The 17403-nt window shown below is 45.5% G+C and overlaps 1 protein-coding gene across 2 annotated transcripts in view; it reads left to right on the top strand.

The window, feature by feature from the left end:
* The window catches only part of LOC141262758 (aldehyde dehydrogenase, mitochondrial-like), an 86473-nt gene extending 69341 nt beyond the window's left edge, over positions 1–17132 (top strand). Inside the window, exons 12-13 of one of the 2 annotated variants that reach the window (XM_073676318.1) lie at positions 1519–1633; positions 16740–17132. In XM_073676318.1, the coding sequence (XP_073532419.1) occupies positions 1519–1633; positions 16740–16817 (193 nt within the window). In that variant the 3' untranslated portion in view covers positions 16818–17132. Of the gene's footprint in view, positions 1–1518; positions 1634–1781; positions 2435–16739 lie in introns of those variants that run through there. The other variant, XM_073676319.1, reaches the window with a different exon arrangement.
* The last annotated feature ends 271 nt before the right edge of the window (positions 17133–17403 follow it).

Below are 17403 nucleotides of genomic sequence, written 5' to 3'. Positions count from 1 at the left end.
GTATGCATTGGCTATATTCTTACTCCTTGAGAGTGCAGGAAGCACTCTCAAAAATAACATTAGTCCTCCAATGTACACTATTATCCGATATTGGCAACAGAACTGACATGAGGAGAGGGCATTATGGCAATGCTTATTAGTTTGATATAACTATCTCTAAATTATTATAAAATATTTTCTTCCTCTCTCCTTACCACCCCGTGTAGGTTTATAACCCCCACTTTCCCCTTGTGCTCTCCTAGTTTTTGTCCATAGCAACCAATAGCAGCACAGCTTTAATTTCAAGAGTGCTATTTAAAAAAAGTAAATCTGAGCTCTGGTTGGTTGCTGTGGGCAGAGAGTACGGTTTCTCTTTCTGACCGTATAGAGATATGCAAATTGCCTCTTCAGAGAAAAAGAGGACTTGATCTCTATAGCACCACCTATTGGAAGCAGCAATTCTACAAGTCACAATCAACCCTTTAACGAGTCGCGCAATATGACTTGGGATAAAAGCCAAATCAGAATCTCAATTTGCAGACACTGTTTCAGGCTGTTACTCCTCGTCAGTGCAAAGTATGAGAACTGGTTTGGCTAGGTGAGAGGCTCTGGACTGAGGTCTAAGGGGTAACGTTTCTCCTTGCCTCTGAAGAGGCAATTTGCATATTAAATTTCCCAAAGGAGCATTGCACGGCGAATAAGCCTCCTTACCTTGACCTACCAAAGCCAGTATGTCACTCTCCACAAGGAGAAACGTTACCCCTTAGACCTCAGACAGTATAGATAAATTTGCAGCTATATTTGATATTGTTTTTTTTTGGTAGGAAGTGTAATCTTAATAAATATGGTCATAAGTAAATGAGTAAATAAATCCATTACTGATTTAGTGGCTGGTGCTTTTCTGCGATGCTCGGCTGTGTGATAGACTCAGCAAAGTGAGCACCGGAGAGAACGGCTATTCCACCTAAGCACACGGTGCCCATGTCCACGCTGTGCAGTGAGGATGGCGAGAAGTGTGCCATGTGTAAGACTTGTAGAAGAATAGCGGGTATCTACTGAGCATGTGTGACCAGTCATAAAAAAACAGGACGTAACCATGTGCAATCAAGTAGGCAAAAAGCCTCCCTCATACAAATTTTCAAGGGGCAATTTCTGGAGTAGTGAGGACTTTTGGAAATTGACTGCATTTGACAAGTTTATTTTAGGCCATCATGATATTGTAGGAATAACCCTTTAATGACCATTTTTGTTTTTTTGTTCCTAAATTTTGATTTACCCATTGAACTCAACCAATCTGCAACAGTAATTCACATGCTGAAGATTTAAACATTTGCACCATAGAAAAATTCCATCGTGAAATTCACCTGCCATGTAGATGAAATTTGTTCAAACAGTAAGGGCCACAGATTTCACTTGATTTCTCTGGTCATCCACAGCTTCACCTAGTTTTTCTGCTGTCCATGTGAGAAACTGCTTTGAAACAATTTGGTTCCCACTTGTATTAAACTTTTTGTGTTTGTTCTTTATTGTATTTTTCAGGGTTAACTGCTATGGTGTTGTTGGCGCTCAAGCTCCATTTGGAGGTTATAAAGCTTCTGGCATAGGAAGAGAGCTTGGGGAGTATGGCTTGGAGGCCTACACAGAAGTGAAAAACGTAAGTCCTGCAAGTACCGGTGTGTGGCTACTACTTTTTCTGATACAATTTTGAAATGAAGCTTGTGTTATGACTGCTGGCATCACAAGTATACAACGAATTCTAAATGGATTCATACAATGTCCAACTTCTCTCTATCTTTTCACAGGTGACCATTAAAATTCCTCAGAAGAACTCGTAAAATGTTGATGACACGTGGTTTGAAAAAAAAAAATTGCTTAGTCAACTTCAAATTTCTAAATGATGCAAGACTGAAGCATTTTTCATAAAACATTTCAGTCTTTATCATTTTGCTCGCACAAATGGGAAAGTTCTTCAGTTTGTCTGTTCTGTCTGTGACTTGTTTGAAAAAAGGATCCCAGAGTTAAGCCCACCATACACATTAGATGGCGGTCGGCTGGCTTTCCCATACACAGGAGCGCTCATTCGGCCAACACTCCTGTGTTCTTTGAGAGTCATCGCCACAGGTCTTGCAGCGGCAACTCATCTCTGGTAGACAATACAGTCTGAAATCGGACATGCCAGATCGATATTCTCCCTGACAATGAGTTGTTCCGGGCTCCTGTACATGACTGTACGATATCGGTGGGTTGGACCGACCTTATTCTAATGTGTATGGGGGGGGGGCTCCAGGATACTATGCGCTATTCCACTGGTGGGGTTTCTAGGCTTCATGTATTCGGTATACTTCAGTAGGACATTCAGCACTTGTGTATCGAACGTGTCCAAGTTTATAAAGGACTCGTGATTCTCTTCATTCTGAGCACAAATATTGTCACAATAAAGTAGAGTTGACATTAACCAGCAATATAATTATCCTGTTCTTTCTTTGAACTAATAATACTTTTTTTTCCAAAACTAAGTTTGGGGAATCCCTAGGTTTCGGCCAACAGTATTTCTGTATGACTGTCAGGTCAAAGGGCTAATGTTTCTCCTTGTGGAGAGTGACATACTGGCTTTGGCATGCCAAGGTAAGGAGGCTTATTCACCGTACAATGCTCCTCTGGGAAATTTAATATGCAAATTGCCTCTTCAGAGAGAAAAAGGACTTGAACTCTATAGTGCCATCTGTTGGAAGCAGCAATCCTACAATTCACAATCAATCCTCCTTTAACGAGTCGTGCAATATGACTATTCGGGGCCCGACTGGGACTGAAAATCAGCCCTGGCACACAAACCAAAGCAGCCCACATGTAAATCGCTGTTTTTAAATAGGAGTGTATCTTTTCTATGCAGCCTTTTCTGTACAGTTTGTGGGTGAGAACACTAATGGAGTTCAATAGGTGAAAAATTACTTTTGTCTTTAAAATTTGGGCGATACGCCATTCTGGGACTGTCAGTGCATATTATTGATTTGAGTAGGTGACGAATGTGCAGTACCCGGCTGCGGCCACTATACAGTTCTGTACAGCCAGTTCTGTAACTGAGCGGTTCCTGCCGGCACAGAGAACAGCTGATTGGGGGTGTCAGGTGTTGCACCAACACAGATCAAACATTGATGACCTATCCTAAGGATAAATCATCAATGTTAAAGCCGTGGACAACCCCTTTAAACTTACTAAATTTGTCTTTGGGCTGGGATAGAACACAAACTCACCCGGGAACCCAGACTGCTGCTGATTGGGGCAGGAACTACAACACACTGAGGGTGATTGCGGATCTGGAGCGGATTAGACAGCGGCCAGGGGCGTACATAGAAATCATGGGGCCCCATAGCAAAAGTCCTAATAGTCCTGCACATACTATGATGGCCTCGCAGACAGTCCTGCACATACTATGATGGCCTCGCAGACAGTCCTGCACATACTATGATGGCCTCGCAGACAGTCCTGCACATACTATGATGGCCTCGCAGACAGTCCTGCACATACTATGATGGCCTCGCAGACAGTCCTGCACATACTATGATGGCCTCGCAGACAGTCCTGCACATAATATGATGGCCTCGCAGACAGTCCTGCACATAATATGATGGCCTCGCAGACAGTCCTGCACATAATATGATGGCCTCGCAGACAGTCCTGCACATAATATGATGGCCTCGCAGACAGTCCTGCACATAATATGTTGGCCTCGCAGACAGTCCTGCACATAATATGTTGGCCTCGCAGACAGTCCTGCACATAATATGTTGGCCTCGCAGACAGTCCTGCACATAATATGTTGGCCTCGCAGACAGTCCTGCACATAATATGATGGCCTCGCAGACAGTCCTGCACATAATATGATGGCCTCGCAGACAGTCCTGCACATAATATGATGGCCTCGCAGACAGTCCTGCACATAATATGATGGCCTCGCAGACAGTCCTGCACATAATATGATGGCCTCGCATAGTGTGATCCATATCATAGAATGGCACCCACATAGTGTGATCCATATCATAGAATGGCACCCACATAGTGTGATCCATATCATAGAATGGCCCCCACCTAGAACGAGCCATTTTAATAGAATGGCCCCCACATAGTACTTGTTGTTTTTTTTTTTTGTTTGTTTGTTTTTTAAATCAAAGACTCCCCTCGTCCTTTTGCTGCGCCGGCGGGGCCTCGGCTGCAGCTTTACTAGTGTTAGAACCCTCCTGTTTGTTTTTCCATCTTGTGTTTTGCGGTCACATGACCACCTGCCTTTATATTCCAGCTCCGCCCTCCTGGCTGTGCTGGACTTCAGTATTTGACTGTTTCTCTAGCCAGGTGCTTCTGTGCCTTTTCTCTGTCAGTTCGTTTGGTTCTTCTGGGACCTCTAGTACCTTTTTGTCTGTTTGTCTTTTTGTGTTCTGCAACAACTTCTCTGTTTAGGAGGTGTCCCATTTTTGTCCCAGTCCTTAGTTCTTTTAGGGACCCCTCCCCTTATGCTATAGGTCTTCGTTCAGACGAGCCGAGGACTAAGGCGGGTCTGTTCGCTAGGAACAGGCAGCCCGCTACATCGTAGGGATTCATCTTGGTCTTACTGTAGGGACAGCTTTCCCCTATCTTTCCTTAGTACTTTGTTGCAGATCATAACAACTAGGGCTGCGGGAGAGCAGAGCGCGGTCTCTTTGCTCTCAGAACGTACTGACACATGGCAGCGTCAGCGCGTTCCTTGGTCCAGTCACATGTGCGCATGCTCCGCCCCCGGTGATGCCGAGCCACCAGGGCAGGCACCCGTAAAAATGGGCTGGCGGCCCACCGGGAAAGTGCCCAGAAGGACAGATTAGCAGTCTGGGCCTGGTGCTATTACTGGAGTATTCAAGCCTTTACTTCTCATGTAAGCCCCCCCCCCCCATATGCCATAGTAAAAGGGGGGTCTCATGATAATACGGACCCTTCTTTTCATTGTGGTATTCTACCCCTCATCCTTTTTCTTCAGGTTATTTAAGGGTTAACTGTTTTTGAATTTGTCAGCTATGGGAGCCACGAGCAGGTTATTCTGGTTTGATCTGTTTTTTTTTTTTTTTTTTTGGCGGTCATTTTTCCTCTATTCTGATAGGATATCGGAAAAAGTGCACGAAAGATTTTGGATATAAGACAGCTGTTTGCCAGCTGTGCAGCATTCCAGCTGTCAGAAGATAAGACGATTGAAGATGTAATCCCTGCTTCAGCAGCTGATCAGCAGAGTGGAGCAGGAGAATGGCGTGGACTGGCTGAGGAGTTGCCTGGCTATGAAACCTGCTATAGAACCTACTCCAGTTTCTGGGCAGCAGGCAGCTCCGATGCCAGGATCGTCATCCTCTCTCCACGTTGTCCCTGAATCACCGCCGCAGCCCAGGAGAAGCCGGAGTACCAAGAGGAGCCGCAGAGCCCGAGTGATCTACTCACCGCCGTCGTCGCCCCGGAACAGCAGCCGCGCACCGGAAGTGAGCGGTGTGAAGAAACCGCGGGAGTCCAGGAAGTCTCGTAGCTCGGCTCGAGACTTGAATCAGCTGAGAGGAGCGGAGACGCCGGTATCATCCGGACCGCAGCAGCTGAGGGGTTCTGAGGTGCTGGCGTCTCGGGGACCTGCTGGGGACACATCTAGCCACCGCAGTTGGAAAAGCATTGCGGCGGCCAAGGGATACTCAACACTGGAGATTCCCCCTCTGGCAGCATCACCGAGGCTGCGGGCTGACAGAGCTGCAGCTATGTCCTGGAGGTCCCCAGCAGCTGACTCCGAGGATGAGGAGGAAGATGATGACAGCGCACCTCCCCACATGCCGCACTTGCCCCAATTACAGGGCGAGTGCTGGCAACCATCAGGACATCGTCCAGGATCCAGCCGATAAAGGAATGGGTGAGAACTTCCATGTCCCCCGGTCTGTTCCCCACACTGACGTTAGGAACATTTTAATTGAGGTATTAGGCAGGTCAGTTAGTACCGTTCCCCCTAATACTCCACAGAACATTTCTAACACGGGTGTAAATTTTAATATAAGGCCAGGTTTACCTGAAATACATCTAAAAGAAGCGCTTACATGTGAGCTCTCCCCTTTAGGCTTTCATTTTAAGTGCTTCTCTGAAAGAAAAGACTTGGAATAGGGATTACATTGATATTTTTTCCTTGCTGCCCTCAGCAAAAGAACAGCTGATCAAATATGACAAAAAAGATGAGAAACCTGAAGCCGATGTTAAAAGATCTGTGTGTATTAGGCTTTTTTTCAATTGGCTTCAGGCTTGTTATTTATTCAGCTGTTCTGGGTGAAAGATATCCTTAACTTTGTTCAGGTTTATTTAAAAAAACAATGGCGGGTTGTCATTTTTTTCTTAAATTAGCTGGAAAGACTCCTTTGTCGGGTTTATTTCCAGTTAAACAATTTCTGAAGGGCTTTAAGAAGAATAATTTAACTCCGGACAATAGGCGTCCTATTTCCTTTTCCTTGCTTAAGGAGTTGTGCGCAGCTCTTTACTCGGTATGTTTGGATGTAATTGAAGCGTGCTTATTTAATACAGCATTTTCTTTAGCATTTTTTGCCGCATTAATTTGGTCGTCTAACAACCTTCGTTTTATGGAAAGAATCAGGAAGAGGGTTAACAGGAGCATGGAGAAATTTATGCTTTTGGTAAACTGTTTTTCATTCAGACATAGACCTGGAAGGCTTTACTCCAGGATTATACCGTAGGGATCTAGTTAATCTATCAGATATTGGTTTGGACATCTTTAATCTAGACTTAGTCTATTATTGAGAAATAGCTGTGTTGTTTTTTGGGGGGCCATTCCTCTTCGAGGTCTGGCTAGTGGGAAAATCGCCCAGTGAATTCTGGGTGGATTGGAATTATTTGTTGGTTATTAATATTATATTTACTAAACACCTGAACAAGGAATGTATAAGCAGGGCCCAATTACAAAACTAGACAACCAACAGGAGATTAGACGCCTAAAATATAACTTTTATTCGAATATGCTAAAAAGGACTCAATAGTCACCACAACAACAAACACAAAAACAAGACAAAATGCCAGTGAACAGGATAAGTCACACATCAGTCAGGAAGGATTACGGGCTCTATCTGTTCCTATTTTGTCCCTAAATTCTCTCCCTTCCTGACAGCGGAGGTTGGCACCCTAATTTTTGCTCCGTGGCGCCCCCGCTCAACGTCGGTGTCCCTAATATCCCTGGTAAATATCTATCTTTATATTTAAAAAACCACAATCGTGAATAAAAGATAGAGAAAAGTGAATGTACAGATTAAGAAGCCGACAATTCATCATAGATGTGCTTTTAAGGAGACCCAAGTCTGTATATTGCGACAATAATAATAGCCCTGGGAATTTTTAGAAGGTAAGATTTGTCTCAAGATAGCTGGTTTATTACATTCATACACAAACCAGCATATACTAAATAACCAAAGCTAATAAAGCAGGTTCTGTTATATGAGACTAATCCCCAGAAGTAATGCCCACAGACTGGTATCACATATGCATCCTGCTCTATGTCGTTCTAAGTTGTCAGAGCCAGAATGTTATAGAGACCACATCTACTACATTCTCCACCATTTCTGAAGATCAACTTTCCTCCTTACTCTCCAAATCACACCTCACCACCTGTAAACTTGACCCAATCCCGTCCCACCTCATCCCAAACCTTACCACTATCTTCATCCCAGCCCTAGCCCACCTCTTCAACCTGTCACTAACAACTGGTGTCTTCCCCTCATGCTTCAAACATGCCTCAATCACACCCATCCTCAAAAAGCCCTCCCTTGACCCATCCTCTGTGTCTAGCTATCGCCCCATATCACTTCTCCCCTATGCCTCAAAACTACTGGAACAACATGTCCATTCTGAACTGTCCTCCCACCTCTCCTCCTGCTCCCTCTTTGACCGCCTACAATCTGGTTTCTGACCGCACCATTCTACTGAAACTGCACTGACTAAAGTCACAAACGACCTACTAACCGCCAAATCTAAGCGACACTACTCTGTCCTCCTCCTCCTAGACCTGTCATCTGCCTTTGACACAGTGGACCATTCCCTCTTACTACAGACTCTCTCATCTCTCGGCATCACAGACTTGGCCCTATCCTGGATCTCCTCATACCTAACAGACCGGACATTCAGTGTCTCCCACTCACACACCACCTCTTCATCTTGCCCCCTATCTGTCGGTGTCCCCCAAGGTTCAGTTCTAGGACCCCTGCTCTTCTCCATCTACACCTTAGGCCTGGGACAGCTCATAGTCTCATGGCTTTCATTATCACCTCTATGCTGATGACACACAGATCTACCTCTCTGGACCCGATATCACCTCCGTATTAACCAAAATCCCACAATGTCTGTCTGCTATTTCATCCTTCTTCTCTGCTAGATTTCTAAAACTTAACATGGACAAAACAGAATTCATCATCTTTCCGCCATCTCATTCAACCCTCCCAACTGACCTATCCATCATAGTCAATGGCTGCCCACTCTCCCCAGTCCCTCAAGCTCGCTGCCTCGGGGTAACCCTGGACTCGGAACTCTCCTTCAAACCACATATCCAAGCCCTTTCCACTTCCTGCCGACTCCAACTTAAAAATATCTCCCGGATCCGCACATTCCTAAACCATGAATCTGCAAAAACACTAGTGCACGCCCTCATCTCCCGCCTTGACTACTGCAACCTCCTGCTCTGTGGCCTCCCCTCTAACACTCTCGCACCCCTCCAATCTATCATAAACTCTGCTGCTCGACTAATCCACCTGTCCCCCCGCTATTCCCCGGCCTCTCCTCTCTGTCAATCTCTTCACTGGCTCCCCATTGCTCAGAGACTCCAGTTCAAAACCCTAACCATGACATACAAAGCCATTCACAACCTGTCTCCTCCATATATCTCCGACCTAGTCTCCCGTTACATACCTGCACGCAACCTCCGATCCTCACAAGATCTCCTGCTCTACTCCCCTCTTATCTCCTCCTCCCACAACCGTATACAAGATTTCTCCCGTGCTTCCGCCCTACTCTGGAACTCTCTACCCCAACGTATCAGACTCTCGCCTACCGTGGAAACCTTCAAAAGGAACCTGAAGACCCACCTCTTCCGACAAGCCTACAACCTGCAGTAACCACCGCTCCACCATACCGCTGCACGACCAGCTCTACCCTCACCTACTGTATCCTCACCCATCCCTCGTAGATTGTGAGCCCTCGCGGGCAGGGTCCTCGCTCCGCCTGTACCAGTCGCTGTCACATTGTGTTCAAGATTATTGAAATTGTTCTTGTATTATACCCCCTTTTTCACATGTAAAGCGCCATGGAATAAATGGCGCTATAATAATAAATAATAATAATAATAAGCTACTAAATCATTAAGTAATTCTCACAGTAGCCTCCGGCTCAACACTTCTCTTTTTTATGCATGCAAATTTCTTGCAAACTAGATATATAAGAAATCCTTCTGTTAAAACTTAGTGACCACTGTACAATAGACACTTTTGACGCCAAAATCCACCATTTTTGCAACTAGCAAGGTGGTCAGTAGCGGCATTGGTCCGTCTCCCCTCCCCCAATCATTGTACCAGGAGACACTGAACAAGAGGACTTGTGCCCTTGCCTATAACTGTTAATGCACCTACAAAACTAACAAGTGGCAAATACAGCAGCTTCAGGCATAAGACTACTATATACTATATATATATAATATATATATATATATATATATATATAATTTTACACACACTGCTCAAAGAAATAAAGGGAACACTTAAACAACAGAATATAACTCCAAGTAAATCAAACGTCTGTGAAATCAAACTGTCCACTTAGGAAACAACACTGATTGACAATCAAGTTCATATGCTGTTGTGCAAATGGAATAGACAAGAGATGGAAATTATTGGCAATTATCAAGACACCCTCAATAAAGGAGTGGTTCTACAGGTGGGGACCACAGACCACATCTCAGTACCAATGCTTTCTGGCTGATGTTTTGGTCACTTTTGAATGATGGTTGTGCTTTCACACTCGTGGTAGCATGAGACGGACTCTACAACAGAAGTTGCTCAGGTAGTGCAGCTCATCCAGGATGGTACATCAATACGAGCTGTGGCAAGAAGGTTTGCTGTGTCTGTCAGCGTAGTGTCCAGAGGCCAGGAGACAGGCCAGTACACCAGGAGACGTGGAGGGGGCCGTAGAAGGGCAACAACCCAGCAGCAGGACCGCTACCTCCGCCTTTGTGCAAGGAGGAACAGGAGGAGCACTGCCAGAGCCCTGCAAAATGACCTCCAGTTGGCCACAAATGTGCATGTGTCTGCACAAACGGTTGGAAACCGACTCCATGAGGGTGGTATGAGGGCCCGACGTCCACAGATTAGGGTTGTGCTCACAGCCCAACACCGTGCAGGATGCTTGGCATTTGCCACAGAACACCAGGATTGGCAAAGTCGCCACTGGCGCCCTGTGCTCTTCACAGATGAAATCAGGTTCACACTGAGCACATGTGACAGAGTCTGGAGACGCCATGGAGAGCGATCTGCTGCCTGCAACATCCTTCAGCATGACCGGTTTGGCAGTGGGTCAGTAATGGTTTGGGGTGGCATTTCTTTGGAGGGCCGCACCGCCCTCCATGTGCTCGCCAGAGGTATCCTGACTGCCATTAGGTACCGAGATGAGATCCTCAGACCCCTTGCAAGACCATATGCTGGTGCAGTTGGCCCTGGGTTCCTCCTAATGCAGGACAATGCCAGACCTCATGTGGCTGGAGTGTGTCAGCAGTTCCTGCAAGATGAAGGCATTGAAGCTATGGACTGGCCCGCCCGTTCCCCAGACCTGAATCCGATTGCGCGCATCTGGGACATCATGTCTCGCTCCATTCACCAACGTCACGTTGCACCACAGACTGTCCAGGAGTTGGATGCTTTAGTCCAGGTCTGGGAGGAGATCCCACAGGAGACCATCCGCAACCTCATCAGGAGCATGCCCAGGCGTTGTAGGGAGGTCATACAGGCACGTGGAGGCCACACACAATACTGAGCCTCATTTTGACTTGTTTTAAGAACCTTACATCAAAGTTGGATCAGCCTGTAGTGTGTTTTTCCACTTTAATTTTGGGGGTGACTCCAAATCCAGTCCTCCATTGGTTAATAAATTTGATTTCCATTGATTTTTGTGTGATTTTTGTCGTCAGCACATTCAACTTTGTACAGAATTCAATGAGCATATTTCATTAATTCAGATCTAGGATGTGTTATTTGAGTGTTCCCTTTATTTTTTTGAGCAGTGTATATAAAACTAGGCAAAGCTGACTATATAAATACTTCATCTGTTTAACCTTCGTCAGGCTGCATAATTTTACAAAAATATCTCGACCCCTTATCTCGGAAGGGGGTGGAGATATTTTATTGAAATTTGGCCAATATATTCTGGACCAAAACTGCAGAGATGTCACGAAATTTCAGCCCTCTACGGCTTTTCGAAAAAAAAAAAGTTTTATAGCAATTTTAAAACAGAATAGTTACAATTGTACCTATTCAGCCGGACGAAGGTTAAAACAATTAATCATTATACAGAAGAATATTACCATATGCAGGACCGCCATCTAGTGACTATCTCTCTACAAACCACCCCTAAAATAGGCCTACAACCTGACTCTCCTTGACATGGTAGCATGGGATAGGGTGGGGGGGAATAATGCCACATGATGCTCACATGGTAAGGATATTCCAGATCCCACCGTCTTTAGAGAGAAAATAATCTGACAATTTCACTTAGCACGCTGGCAAAACAAAGGAAGAGGGTCAAGCTTAACCACTACGAAAAATGCAAACTCTCTCACCCTCTTTACATCTCTTTTTTTTATTAAGAGGATCCATAGTATCGTGGACATTATGCCTCCAAAATTGCAATGGCATAATGGGACTGCCAAAAAATAAAACTACATGGTCTGATTCCCCAGATATGGAGTTGGGTGCAATTCCATCAGAGTCTGCCCTGGTCTCTCCCCAGGATAAAAATGTGGGTGGTCCCCAAGACCCCCTCTCAGATGCTGAATTAGGGGATATACGCTTTGCTTCAGACCACAATCTCTTGGGAAAAGCATAAATCAACTCCATTTGCCAAGATGTCAAGATCCTTGCAGACAGAGTGGACTCTATAGAATCTGATCTTGATACCACTAGACAGTACATTTCCAAACTACAGAAACGTGGCACATCATATGCTAAAGCTCTGGGCAAAACAAACAAACATCTTGAAGAGTGAGGCTATGTGCCCATGTAGCAGACTTGATGCAGAGCGTTTTTGCAGCTCTGGCAGAAAAAAACGCATGCAGATTTACATGCGTTTTTTTCTGCCAGAGAAGCGTTATTACATGCGTTTTCGCATGATTTTTTTTCAAGCACTTTTCCAAGCGATTTTGAGCATCACTTGGAAAAGTGCTTGACAAGTTGGTCACACAATATAAATCTATGCAACCGGCATGGATTTATATAGTGTGACCAACTTATATGCTTTAATTGCTGCATCTATAGTAAAAAAAAAAAAAGAATTAAAAAGTTAAAAATTAAACCTGTATACTCACCTCTCCAGTCTCCTCCCAGCGGCGATCCTCTCTCCTCGGCATCCCGGGGTGTACTGGCAGGACCTGCGGTGACATCATTTAGTCAGCTGATGGTCACGCGACCATCACCTGACCGCTGACGTCAGCGGTCGCGTGACCATCAGCTGACTAAATTACGTCCCCGCATGTCCTGCAAGTACACCACGGGACGCCAAGGAGAGAGGACGCCGCCGGGAGCAGACCGGAGAGGTGAGTATACAGGTTTTTTTTATTTTTAACTTTTTTATTTCTTTTTTTCACCGCGTGCTAGCCGGGATGAAGAGACGACGTAGTCTCCTCTTCATCCTGGGTACCACACATAGCCTTTTTGTAGCGTTTTTACGGCCACGAAAACACTTGTAAAATCGTTTGCCATGCAAAGCATTGTGAATTCGGATGTGCTGTTGTGGCACCTTGCGTCCACAGGTACCACAGAACCCAATAGGGTGCATGGACGGACTTCTCCACAGGAGGCCCTCACTACAAACAGACACCTCCACCCTTCCACCTCAGACCACCAGAGGGAGTCCTGTTAGGGATATATAAACTGGGGGTGGAGTCAGTTAGTCAGTCCGTCAGAGTGTGCTGACACTGAGAGCAGTGAAGACGCAGTACGTCTGCTGCTGTACTGAGGGCCCCAAGTGTGGCCAAGGCAAGGAGAGAGGAGTAAAAGGGGGCAGAGGAGCGTCCGAAGCTCACCCCAAGACACAAGCCGGACACCGGGTCCGCGCCTACAGGGTTCTCTACACCCAGTAGGGACAACCGGCATACCAGGAGGCTTCCAGACCCCTGGTCATCCTGAAGCTACCATAAATTACAGGACTAGGAACCACGAAGGCCCCGGCGTCCAGGGATAGTGGTTGCCAGAGAAAAGTCCTACTACCAAGTAGTCAGGTGAGAGAGCAAAACAACATAGAAGCTAGACCAAGTTCCAGGCTGGCCAGAAGCTTAGAGAGAGGAAGACACGGACCAGGAGGCCTACAACCCGCTCACTGGGGAGAGTTCTGAAGTGCACCCTTCCTATTAAGTACACTGGACCCTACCTGCCGTTACACCAGTAAAGGTACTGAAGCGATTCCCCTGTGTGCGTGTCCGTCATTCCCCCTGACCCGACCGGGCCACCTCTCACCTGCATCCCTTCCATCAACCCTGCCCCAGGGGCCCTCTCCGCCTGTGGGGAGCAGAAACATCCCAGCTGCCATCCCATCACCCCCGGAGATCTGCAGCAGCGCCGGTATTCATTACCGAGAACCACAGGTGGCGTCACGAGACAAACTGTTAACAAAAACCCCCTTTTAAAGAGTGACCCCAGAGGACGGGCCCGGGAGCCGACTGCCGTGACATCCCACAGAAGGTCAAGGCCCGGGTACCGAGTCCCCCATATCCCCCTGGGCGAGTCACTGTGCACATGATGCGCTAATTAGCGAGGAGACTACTACTTCTCTTCATCCCGGCTACCATGCGGTGAAAAAAAAAAAAAAAAAAGTAAAAAAAAAACCTGTATACTCACCTTTCCAGTCTCCTCCCGGCTGCGATCCTCTCTCTTCGGCGTCCCGCGGTGTACTGGCAGGACCTGCTTTGACGTCATTTAGTCAGTGGATGGTCACGTGACCACTGACGTCAGCGGTCAGGTGATGGTAGTACACCGCGGGACGCCGAGGAGAGAGGACGCCGCCGGGAGGAGACTGGAGAGGTGAGTATACAGGTTTTTTTTTATTTTTAACTTTAATTCTTTTTTTTTTTTTTTTTTACTATAGATGCAGCATTTAAAGCATATAAGTTGGTCACACAATATAAATCCTTGCCGGTTGTGTTACTGCACAATTAGCACAAGTTCACACTCTTCCTTGCATTCAGATAATGGGGGTGATTCAGGGCCAGACTCTGACTAAAAAGCAGCCCTGGCACACAAACTTCACCAGCCCACATACAATACGTGTCCTCATCCCAAATCGTGGAACACTGAAAGGTCGTGTCAAATTTTGCTTTACCACTTGCTTAAACGTATTGGATAACCACTTTAAAGGGGTTCTCCACTATTCGGACAACCCCTTCTCAATTCGAATGTTTTCCCCTTTTAAAATAATAAAACTTATATTCTCCTCCGGTCCCGGCGCTGTTCCAGCGGTATCAGCACTCGGATCGCATACCAGTGTTACGTCATGCAATCCCGGGAGCCAATCAGTGCTGGCTTCACTCGACCCATCTTCAGACGTATCACATACATCCGGAGGAAGAGAGAGCAGCAGCTCATCTATGTGTCACAGGCTGAGTACAGCCAGGTATTCTCCAACCGGCCGCAGGTCTCCTGTCCTGAACCTTACAGCCTCATACAGTATATCATGGATCCACAATCTTCCTGCTAACTCTCACTATCGATATTTACAAATTAGACACTTCATGCATTCTTTTTATTTGGTATTTAAGGTCTCTCTTCCCACACGCTATGAGAAATTGTTTAGGGCGGGTAATTCGACGATAGGCTTGATATCGGACATTTATCAGATTTTACTTAATCCAAACCCAGATGACCACCCGAATTTTCCATATATGGATAAGTGGGAAAATTGCCTGGGAGAAAATCTTTCACCTCAGATCTGGCAACAGATATTGAGAAATGCGGCCAAGACATCTACCTGCTATACTTACAGGGAAAATCAATATAAATTGCTTATCTTTTGGTACCATACTCCCTGCCTTTTGCACAACCTCAATCCAATGGTTCCTGACCTTTTTGGAGATGTGGATCATCAGTGGGTGAGTTACCCCACATGTTCTGGTCGTGACTGATTCTTAAGGGTCTGTGGGGATAATGTTTAGATCTCTGATTTTTAGAGTTACTGACCTTTACATCCCTTAAGGCTATGTGCCCACGATGCAGAAATGCTGCATATTTTTTCCGCTTCTCCCTGGCAGGAAAAACGCATGCGTTTTTTACATGCGTTTTTTCCTGCCAGGTAGAAGCGTTTGTCAAGCAATTTTAGCATCACTTCGAAAAGTGCTTGACAACTTGTTCACACTATATAAATCCATGCAGCCGGTCACATGACTCAATGACGTCATGGCAGGTCCTTCACAACACCGCGACCCATTCAGCAGACCAGACGGAAGGGAGAAAACTCCGGGAGGACATCGGAAGGTGAGTATAATATATTATTATTTTTTTTATTTTAATTTTTTTTTTAACAGGTTCTATGGTACCCAGGTCTGGATGAGAGTCTCCTCTCCTCCAGACCGGGGTACCATCCGCACATTGAACCGTGTGATATCCGCATGTACAGATGCAGTGATGCGGATGTCACGCGGTCCAATGCAAGTCAATGGCGGCGATTACGCTGCGTGTCCGCAAAATTAATGGACATGCTGCGTATTTTTCCGCAATGATAATCCGCAGCGGAAATTTCTGCAGCATGTGCACAGGACATGCGGATTATCATTGGGGACCATGGGGCACGTATTACCAAGCGTTTTTAAGCGTTTTTGCTGCGGAAATTCCGCGGCAAAAACGCTTGAAAAACGCATAGTGGGCACACAGCCTTAGATACAAAATTTTATTTATTGAACATTCCTTTTGTTCGGTTGGGTAGAAAAACTCAACTCCTGCTACATATGACAACAGCTGCTAGATGTCTGATAGCTTGTAAGTGGAAGTCGTCCCAGATTCCTTAGTTTAATGAACTACAACTGAGAATACTGGATATTAGAGGTATGGAATATCTTACAGCCATATTAAACACACTGGAACATCATAGATCGATATGGAATCTATAGGATATATACTGGGCTCAGAGAGACACTTGATGTCCATGATTATAAATGGTGGCATTGGCCAGATGCCTGGAATAACGATAATAATTATTCTGTCCCCTCCCTCCCCATCCTTATGTCTCTTTGTATTTTCATGTCTTTATTCTTGTTAAGCAATAATTTAAGAATGGATGCCAATATTAGATTTCATCTCTTTTTGATTGCTTTCTTTCCTGATTTGATATAAATGAGAGTTGTTAAAATTATCTTATCTTGATTGCTTCCATTGATTTGATTGAATGTTCATGTCCTTCTATGTAATATTATATGACCTTTTTTTTTTTATATAAAAACTCGGTTATAAAAAAAAAAATGTGACAAGTTTATCTTTCAGGATTCTGGAGAAAGGCACAATGCCAGTCATTCAAGGGTTAATTCTTTGGAACACTCAGAAGGACTTTCTAGCCAATGAAGCATCAGTAATAAACACCTGTGGTAACTACGGCAACTATGCTGATGTCATAAACACATACAGCATAGATGTAAAAGAAGATTCCGGAACTACAGGTCATTCAGCCGTATGAGGTGCCGTACTTGATGTGTCTGGAGACCTGGAGCTTCATCACTCCACAACCTATAAGGGAGGAAGGGGATACCGCCTAGCCAGCCAGATCAGCCATACCGCCTAGCCAGCCAGATCCAACTAACCCTAGCGATCAATGGGGTGACAGATGTTGCAGCCAGATCTCCCTCACATCCGGTACTAGCCGCCTTCACCTTTATGTCTACGGCCTGGAGATGTCGCATTAGGCTTCTCCATACGCCGCTCGCACAGGGCTCCTGCTTTGACCATCTCCATCACTATCTGTTTCTGCTGATGTAATGTGTGACTGTGTGAAGTCACTGCTATCATATCTATAGTGGATGTATATTATGTCTCACTGTAAATATGATACAATGTACAAATTCTGGTACAATTTGCTGTTACGTATTGGCATTAACCTTCTAAGCCCAAGGGCAGGGCAGCCCTCCAGCCATGGTTCCCTAGAGGTTTCCTC

The sequence above is a fragment of the Phyllobates terribilis genome, unplaced genomic scaffold, assembly GCF_046119375.1.
Source record: "Phyllobates terribilis strain yellow unplaced genomic scaffold, ASM4611937v1 Scaffold_1__5_contigs__length_1240528914, whole genome shotgun sequence".
Classification (NCBI taxonomy): Eukaryota; Metazoa; Chordata; class Amphibia; order Anura; family Dendrobatidae; genus Phyllobates; species Phyllobates terribilis.
This window is presented reverse-complemented; position numbering and strand designations above follow the sequence as displayed.